The following is a 10150-nucleotide window of genomic DNA, read 5'->3' on the forward strand; positions in this document are numbered from 1 at the left end:
CCTTTTAAAAAAAAAAAAAAAAATTCACACTTTAAAAAACTGGGTTTCATCTGAAGACAGCTATAAACAGCGCTTGGTAAAAATGTCAGAAACACAGCTGACCACCTGGGACTGAATTCAACGTAAGATGAGAATATGGTCTGGGTATCCCATAGGCATGTCATCTCCCATTTGCTCCAGTATGTGCTCAGCTTTACATAGAAAAAAAACATTTAGTAGGTTGATGCCAGAGGATTAAAGCTTACAAACACTTACCTCAAAGCATCCAGACTGGGAGATCAGTGTAGAAAATCCCAGAGAGACGAGGCGGGGGGAACTCCTCAAAAGCTATAACATCAGATGGACACTTGAGGTACTATGAATCAATGGAACTAGTAGAAACCATAAAACCCCCCATTTAACAAGCAACAGAGTCTTGTACTAGAAATTGTAAATTAAAAATTAGAACACTGACTCGCTAACAAAGTTAAGACACAAACATCTACTAGTTTAAATCCTTTTTTAAATGGGAGATAAAGGACATTGTCCTAAACGCTGCCAATCACTGTTGGTTTAGTGCAAATTTAAAATTAAAAAAATGATAAGAATGGGCTCTGACAGAAGTCCTCATCTTTTAATGTTTCACACTCTACAGATGTAAGCCATTGAGCACATAGAGTTTTAGGGGACCTCCATAAAAGTATATAATAGGTAACAAGGGACTGTGATAATTAAGAGATTTATCAATGAAGGTAAAACACAGCACAATCGTAAGAATTCACCCCACACTTTGTTCCGACTGTACCTATTAAATAAAAACTTTATTGAAATCATCATAAAACACAGTTTTGCAACAACTGTTAAGATTTCACAATCAAGAGAATGAGATAAGGCAGACTTCCTTGGAATGTAAATTAAAAGCGATGAGTGACAGTCCAGCCTCAGCCCCTATCCCCAGGTTTCATCCTCGTCTGCAAACCTTTTCGTTGAAGGCAAAGTAGCTGGCAAATGACGACCAATACCAGTGGTCCAGGTGTAGGAGGGTAGTGTGTGTTATACAGTTCAGTAAAATCAAAAAGGAGCAGCATGACTCTACATTAGAGACCCCTTGTTTGGCCAATGTTGTCTCAGCACTCTTAAGACTCACCTCAAAAGCAACACTGTTTAATGCTATTAACTTTTCTTCCTTCATGACCTCTATTAAGATAGAGTGCTATCCATACAGCAAATAGAACAACTCTGATTGCAGGAGCGGGATGTACGCCTCACTGGCTCCGCTAAGGGAAATTCAAGATGATGATCATAACTGAATCAGGACAGCAGGAACTCCTTTAATGGAAACCGTAGAAATGAGAGGAAATAAAGAGTTTTAGGTTACAGGTGTAGAAAACAGATCATCAGTGGGAACTGACTTGTCCACATGAGCTCTTAAGCCCTAGTTCACATATTTGGTAACCTCTCTCATGTGACATTAACAAGGTAACCTGTCACTATTACCCTTTTAACTAAATTTACTACTCCGAAGAATCTACTTGAGAACAAGTATAAATCCTCAGGTACCTAATGAGGGAATAATTCATGAATAAAGACCTTGAGCAGACAGAGCTGCTATCATACAATATATATAAACAAACAGCTCTGCTTTCAGCAGGCCTCTTCAAACTGACAATCACCAGAACAAATGTGAACAACAAATGGAGACGTTCACATCTACAAAGCAAACAGGAAGATTCATTTCTAGATCAAGAGAATACTTGGCCTGAAAGAGCTGAATGAATTTGCTGGCAACTAATGCAGACACCAACAATTAATGACATAAACCCAGTATTTCTTAAAAGACTATTTTGGGACACGCCAACTCGCTGTCCACACAGCATCTTTTTCCTTCTCTTCCAGGGCATCGGAAGAAATCTGCGTGTAACATCCAGAGTCACTAGAGGAAAGGATCCAGCTTTCCAGTTCTCTGCAGACCTAATCACGCCATCTGTCAGACTGACCAGATCTAGCCCCTCAACATAATAAAAATTCAAGGATTTAACCTTATTCCCCTTTTTCCATTACACATACACCAGAAAACAGAAAAAATACTACAATTTCAAATTTCAAACTTATTACAACAGACTATTTCCTTTTGTTTATACATTATCTGCTTTTGGCTAGAAAAATGGCATCTTAGAAAAAGATAACAGGAAACAAGAACCTCACCTCTCAGTGTGTGACTTGTGCTGTTTGATGATGCAGCTGGACAACACAAATGATCAAGCCTATCCAGAGGAGCACTGTGTGAGTGATGTATGATATGGTACAAAAGAGCACAATTTTTTTTTTTTTTTTTTAAATTTTAAAAAAAAAAAAAACCGTGTAAATAAATGAATTAGCTAATGTGTAGTCTTGTGAAACAAAGGTAAGAAAAGCATTCATTTGTAAAATCTGACTGGATGTGTATCTTGGCTGCAACAGGGAACAGCCACTTACAAGGAAGATTATTCACATTAGCACTCAGTTTGCTGGGGAAAATATAGCTTGCAAAAGGAGCCCAGAAATTTGTGAGACAGAGCTTCAATCAGTTCATATGCAGAAGCAGACTTAGAGACAAAACAGCTGGATTTTGGATCCCTGCATTTCTGGCTTATAGTCCAAGAAAAGAAGTGCTGCTCTACCGTTTTACAATTGAAAAAAAAAAAACTTTATGAATACATGTAGAGCTCGATATAGGGTCAAACCATGAACATTAAAATTATGCACATTGCTCTAATAAATGCATTTTTTATGAAAATAATTTTTCCATGATGAAGACTAAGTGAAGCTCTATTCCACCAAAGAGTCATTCACTAGAACTGCCAAATAAAGATGTCTTCTGACAGTTGTGCAGCACCTCATTTTCATTACCGTTTACCTTTAAATTCAGTACACTGTTGGCCACAACACCTAGTTTGACATCTGAAAATGCACTGATACAACCAATACCATGGAACTTAACAGAAACATGATCAGTACAGTAATATTACAGCAACCCAACTCTTGAATATCCCAGGCTCCCATAAAACATGTTAAATTCAGAATAAAAAGAGGCTGTTAGTCTCTAGCCTCTTAAAGAGAAACACACTTGGAGGTGGTGCATTCCAAACGGACACAAGGCTACACACCCACTCTGTTCTCCTCTGCAGGGAAAGGGGATGCCACCTCCCCTCAAAATCACGGTCTCAGCCACCCGAGACCATCGGAAAATCAAGCCTCTCTACTGAGGAATAAGAAAGTTTCTATCAGTATAGTTTGTTTGGCCACCATCCCAGAACCCCAAGTGCTCCCATCTCCTCGGGCTCAGCTCTACCCTTTAGTGCTGGTGTCCAATGGAGAGGACAAGAGGAATGAGGCAGCCCAGCACCAGTGACCCGACCTCCACCTTGCTGAGTCCTTTTCCTCCAGTGCCTCCGTTTGGGGCGTGACTATGTCCTGTACCCCCCACCTCTGGCAGAACATGGACAGTGGCCACATACAAGAAGGTCCCAGCTGAAAAAAGCATGGCAACTCCTGTGGCATTGACCTCTGACAGGGCCTCCTTGCTGCTCTGAAAGGAGGAAGAAAAACAGAGGTGGTGAGAGAAGACAGGGAGTGAGAGGAGAAATTCTCACATCAGTGTTATCACATTTCTATCAGCAACCAAAAACCTATTTTATCATTTCTACAATCATGTTAGTCTTTTGCATGTATTGTAATGCTTCATATTAATTAAAGTTGCAAAATATACATGACTTGTCATTCCAGGAGAAAGCTACTTCTGGTTTTTAAACCAAACAACTCCTGTTCTGAAGCTTTTTCAGTCAGCCAACTTCATGTGGGGGAACAGTGTAAATGGTCAATTCACACCTGCATAATGAAAATATTACTCTCAAATTACAAATACTAGAAATATTACCACCAGTATAAGCCCACTACACCACTCATCAGAGTATACCACTCACGAGTGATCCCAAAAAAAAAAAAAAAAACAAAAACCCATCGGTTCTCAGTAAGGTCCTAATGTTCTGCTTTAATAACTATGTTTGTAGCACTCTGTCTGTCGCAAAATACACCTGTTTGCCTTCAGCTGTACATCACTTTGGAGCATCAAATGCAGGATGATTGCAGGATTGAGGAAAATACCTGGCTTAGGCCTAGGAAAGTAAGCATGGCAAGAACAGGAGCTGCCAAGGCGAACACCAGCAGGTGTTTGCGGATTCGGTTCCTCTCCAGCCCTGCATGCATCAGGAAGGACACCAAGCCAAATGCTGCTGGAGCCTGACAAACAGGGATTAGGGTGACAGGACAGAAGGTTTTTAAATAACCAGATTGACTTAATGGCAGACAAGTTCTACTGAATAAAACTTGAATCTAACAATAAAAGAAAAGAGCTATAACTTCTAAACTTTTTCCCATCAGAGTAATTATTAATGTCAATTCCTTTCCACAGCCTGCAAAAATATCACCAATCCATCAGACCTTATTCTTAGAACAATTTCTTCCTTTATGATTACACTGGGTCCTCAATTTACAAAATGGAAGAAGTCTGTCCATAACTTGATTTGTTTCTAACTCCGAAGTTGCTAATACCACATTGTAATCATTTAAATGTGAATAATATATACATACATCCACCTTTTAATGAGTTAGGTTCTGTAACAAACCTTTGAAAGTAATAATGAATATAAAAAAAGATACTCTAACAGTTCCATTCACCCATTATCCATTACCACGTGTCCAGCGCAATATCCAGAATCTATCCTTATCCTCACTTATTGTGTTGCTTTTTATTAGTTTCACACTACTTGCATTACTCCAAACTACAACTAATTAAAACTCATTTAAAATGACTGTAAAAGTCATCTCCCCAGTACCCCATTCAACACCACTGACCAATTTAGAACACAAGCATGTCAACATTCATCAACTTCTGGACACTTTTTTTTAATTGACTGTACACAATCAATAAAAGCTTTAAAAAAAAAAAACAGCCGTCCTTCCATTTCTTTACAGATACTGTTATGTAAAAATCTTTCATGTGGATAATGACAGAGGCTCTCTCCACCTCTATGATGTTGTAACCCTATGCTGTTAAATAAAAAAATGGACATAATAACGAGCAAAAACACTACTTTCCAATTATAATTTTTATTAACTTCCATTAAAATTTATTTTCAATTACTGAAAATAAGAAAAAACGTACTCTACAAAAAATCTCAACTGAACCAAACCAACTGCCAATTTACATTTATTCATTTTGCTGACCCTTTTCTTCAAAGCAACTTACAATGTTGAGGTTACAATTACCTGTAATTTTACTGGAGCAGTTTAGGGTAAGGACCTTGCTCAAGGGTACAAAGGCGAAGGTGGGGATCAAACCTGCCAGCTTTGAATCCAAAGGTAGTAGCTCTAACCACTACGCTACCACCTGCCCCAATTTTTGTCTGATCAATTCTATAAACATCTGCAATGTTTCTTATATTCACCACCAATACTGGGCAATACCAGACTCTAGCTATACATGAAAACTCTGGACAGTGGAACACTGGAATGGCCCCTACTGTGTTATTACTCTTTCTCCATGCATATGGCTGTCAACTAATGCCGTTCATTTTGGCTCAGCAACAGACATTTTTGAAAATTTAAAAACAGTGGTGAAGACAATATAATTTAAAATAAACTTTAAAATGTTTATATGTTCAAAAAATCATAACTGTAACAGGGAACAAGTACATATAATCAATATTTTTAGGATGAACCACTATAAAGAATAAATGAAGTTTTTAAAAAAAAAAAAAGCCTTCTCATTGTTAAATCATTACTGAAACTCACAGTCAAAACGGAAAGACAGCTTCATGAGAATAAGAGGCAAGTCAAAAATAAAAAGGGGCACCAAGGTAAAAAGAAATAATGTGTAGACAATCATTTTGAATTTGAATTCCTGTACCTTGTGAAGCATAATTGCCACAAAGACAATGAGCTGGACGCTAGTCTGCGATGTGGACGCAGCAGCCCCAAGGGCAACACCATCAGCTGGTGACACAAAGCACAAAGCATGATAAATTCTTTCTTCTTCAGTTTACCTGTACCCTGCAACCCTTGTACCTTTACCAGCAGAAAATCTCACATAACTAAAACAGTGGACCCTTTGTCAGAACTACTGAATTATGTAATTTACTTAGCACAAAAATTAAGTGGTATGATAACATGGAAAAAGTTTTCCCATCAGTAAATCCCTCCATAAACATGTCACAGTTTACAAATAATGACGTGAGAGCAAAAACTGGTATGCAAAGATAACTGCTAATGTCTCCTGTTAAGCACTGCAGTGTACGCTGTCATTCACTCCTGGAACACCCTTGATTACAAAACTTTTTTTTTTTTTTACCTGCAGCATGGACCACTAGACCCAGAGTTGTGGTGATCTTTGAGTTTGCAGGTCTTCCAGATTCCAAATCTGAAAATGAAAACCCAACATTTATTCAAGAGGGTGTCCAAGAACAGACTTTGACAAAACTTAAAATTACCTACTGACAATGTGATATGAAATGTAAAATGAAAGAATATGTTGCTGACAAAACAACTTAATTAGACAACAAATCGGATACAATAACCACTGTAATCCCCACCAAGTGCACAGCAGTAAATTCAGCCTAGGTATAGCTAAAAACATCAATTTTGAAATTTCTCATTCATTAACATTTTTTTAGTTATACCAGTAACTTGCATGAACATCAAAAAAAAAATCGTAAACATTAATATCACAACCTGTGATTTTCCTTGAATTCATATGCCTAAACATCATCAGTTTATGAAGTTGCCTAAATTTTCATCTGATTTCCACACTTTTGAGTTTTGAAACATTTTGGGAATGTTTTATAATAAAACAATTTTTAAATGGAGGCTAGCAGAGAAAAATAACACCATTAACAACAAGAGAAGCAAACAAGGACTGACCGTCTGCATTGTGCACATGGGAACTGCCAATCTGGTCGACAAGCAGCATGAAAACAAACCCCAGCACAAGTGACACCCCAATATAGGCGTGCAGCTGCTCATGACTCTGCAGGTGGTTGCCACCAGTGCCTACAGATCCACTTGCAGGAGCCTTCTGCTCCACGCCCCCGGTGTCATCAGCCTGTCCGTGAGCATGGTGCCCAGCTGCGTGGGAGGAAACCAATCATTTCTGTCTTTATTACTCACAGTACAAACTGGGGCTAGATATGAAGAGTCCTTCAGAGCAATGTTCAGGTTTTTATTTCACAGTATACAGCACAATTCTAATTAAATGTAATTGATCTTTTTAACTCCCTCGAGATGTCAGTTACATGAGGACATAATCACATATCCTGATGTACGCAAACTCACTAACAAAAAACATATGGATATGCATTTATACATGTCTATTCCACACATGTGCTTACCCTCCAGAACTTCTTCATACAATGCATGGACCCCTTCCGGAATAATGACAGCAAGAGCAGTTCCACATAGCAGCCCTGCCCCAAGCACTGTAACCAACTTGAGCTTCTCCTGGAAGGAAATAGTGCAGGGCAAACCTTCTCTTTATACTGACAAAATATCTGTAACCACTGCCATTAAAGTCCAACTGTGTTGCTATAACCTGCAGAATTTTAACTGCAATGAATACAGCAAGGATGAAATGTTGAGAAAAATTTAAAAACTAAAAGTGTAACATGGTGGAGAGAGACGTAGACTTAGCAACCAGTTACTTGTTATTAGTCCCAGGAGGTGTCCTGTCGTAAACTTCAGTAAATGTACTTAACACAGACTGTATATTATTACTGGTAGTAAACTCGTAAAGCATTTTCTGGATTACAATGTCAGCAAAAGAAAAGACATCATCATCGAAAAAGTGAATATACAAATGCTATGCTAGACCAATGCAAAAAGTAATGTAACAGTGCTGAGGGGAGTAAATGTGTAAATAGTTGGCATTAGTGTTTATGTGCGTGTACACAGTTGTGTGTGGTTTCTGATTGGTTGTCGTCCTATTTATGTTCAGTGTTCGAGAGTGGGATTCTGGGGAGTCCCGGGGGGAACCCCGTAACCATGGGGTGCAGCAGGGGGGCTGGGAGTAACCCAGGGGGATTCTGAAGTGTTCTGTGTCTTGTACTGTCTGAAGCATCTTTGTTAAGACTGCTGCTGGGAGACACATATGTTTCTAATAAAGAGCACATTTCTTTTACCCCGTCTGTCGAGCTGGTTTCTAGTAGCTCCGTGGGGAGACGCTACAGTAATCTGAAGGAGCATATCTTGCAAACAAATGTTATCATATTATTTATAAATTTAGCTGAAAATACAGCTGGGCAGTGTTAATGGCACAATTCAGGACTAGCGGAGTTGTACTGGGGCACTTCAGTGGTACCCTGGCTTGGAAACTTTCGACTGCAGGGAACAGCTCTAACCACTACGCCACACTTGGAAGCCCTATTCACTGAACAGATTTCTGCAAGTTTCAATTGCCAAATCATAACTGCAGTGACGGTGATTTCAAATTGAAACAATACACATGCACATTACTGAATATATTGTAAACAAGTACGAAAGCTTTACAAAAAAAACGGTATGGCAATCGTGATGGTGCTGAAATTAAAAATGTCACAGTTTAGACTACATGACTCATTTTAACTCCAACCCTATACTAAGAATACCAAGGAAGTATTTTAAAAGAAAATCAGATCCTTCAGGAAGGCAAACTTAATTAAATGTCATTAGAAAGCAACAGATACCTACCGCCGGTATCTCCGGCTCGTGTACACAGCACAGCCTGGGGCTGTGTCTCTGTCTGCCGCCAGGCCTATTATTTTAGAAGTTTTTCTTTTAAAAACATCGTTTGACCCATTGAAAAAAACGAGCCGATTTTGCTAACAGAGCACAGAAGACTTGTTGACGACAAGGCAGAGAAACTAACTTGCAAGCCGTCGGCTTCCTCGACTCACCTCGGACAAGTTGACGGCCAGGGGGACTGTTCCTGCCACATAACAGCCCACTAGCATGGCCAGCGACAGCAGGCTGATCGACGTGAAATCGTCCATTTTTGCCGTCCACGGCAAGACCTTTGTAGCAGGGTTACTGATGGTGAAGGTGAAGTGCTCGTTCGAAGGCGAAATTCAGCGGCACTCGTTTAACACCTCTGCTAGCTAGACAGGGCGACGTGGCTAACAACAGTTAGCTAGCTGCTAGTTGTCAACACCAGCAATCAGCTAATCAGCAAGATTATAAACGAAACGAAACACATGCATAAACCAAATGCTACCGTGAGAGCTGGGGTCCAAATAGCAACAACAATTCATGTAAAATTTATTTAAAAAAAAAAAAAGTGTTTATGTAATTTATGTTGACGTCCGGTTCAGGATGAATACCTGCATATCCAGACTGAGCAACAGAAATTGCTGTTACTAGAATCAGAAAAGTGAAGCGATATGTACTGCGTCTCTCTGTCTTGTCGCGTAACGGTTTACTGATCGTTACTGTTCCATATCATATTAAAATTCGTTAATTAGTTTAAGCGTATACTTGTTTTGTGCATCGCTATTATGCAGCATAACCACTCAGCGACAGCGCTAAACAGCCACGGCAATGCGACAGTTTCCGGGTTAAAACAGCCACTTCCGGTTAGCCCTAATAACCAAAGCTGCCACGTTGTTCGCATGGTGCACGTGTCACAACCTTACCTTTCGCATACAGATGTGTCAGAGTACGTAAGTACGTACCGCCTGAACGCGGCCGTCACAGACCGGCTTCGTTCATAAACGCCAAATCATCGTTCTTACACTGGGAACGAATACGTGATGTCGCATAGCAACAAATGAGCGCTTAAAAACTTTCACGATGCTTCAGCAATACTAACACTGCAATGGAATCCTGTACATTCGGGAGATCAAGCTAATTCGACACCAAAAAAAAAAAATCTAAAAATTTTTTAGTGTCATCACTCCGCTTGCTGTGTCATTTTGCAGGATAAACTTAGTTGCAATTAGTGTGAGGTGCATAGGCCACAATTTGACATACCTCTGAAAAGCACTTATTTTGCCTAAAAATCACCGTAAACATTTTGGAACAGCCAGGCTTATCAGTTCTGGGAGACGTTGTCAGCTTTCCCTTTTACGAGATTGACGGTAAATAACCAAACTAAAACATTTGTACT

General features: G+C 39.4%; 1 protein-coding gene across 2 annotated transcripts; it reads right to left on the minus strand.

Moving 5' to 3' along the window:
• Positions 1 to 767: 767 nt before the first annotated feature.
• Positions 768 to 9576, minus strand: slc39a9 (solute carrier family 39 member 9). 2 transcript variants are annotated; one of them, XM_029258780.1, is made up of 8 exons: positions 9366 to 9576; positions 8943 to 9143; positions 7404 to 7512; positions 6937 to 7140; positions 6368 to 6436; positions 5927 to 6012; positions 4123 to 4257; positions 768 to 3547 (listed from the first exon to the last, which is right to left on the minus strand). In XM_029258780.1, exons 2-8 carry the CDS (start codon positions 9036 to 9038, stop codon positions 3314 to 3316), a joined length of 933 nt encoding a protein of 310 aa, XP_029114613.1. In that variant the 5' UTR covers positions 9039 to 9143; positions 9366 to 9576; the 3' UTR covers positions 768 to 3313. The 2 variants fall into 2 exon arrangements, with proteins under 2 accessions (XP_029114613.1, XP_018582816.1); XM_018727300.2 differs by having other exon boundaries at positions 8943 to 9576.
• Between the last annotated feature and the right edge of the window lie 574 nt (positions 9577 to 10150).

This window comes from Scleropages formosus, chromosome 15, assembly GCF_900964775.1.
Source record: "Scleropages formosus chromosome 15, fSclFor1.1, whole genome shotgun sequence".
In the NCBI taxonomy this organism is placed as follows: domain Eukaryota; kingdom Metazoa; phylum Chordata; class Actinopteri; order Osteoglossiformes; family Osteoglossidae; genus Scleropages; species Scleropages formosus.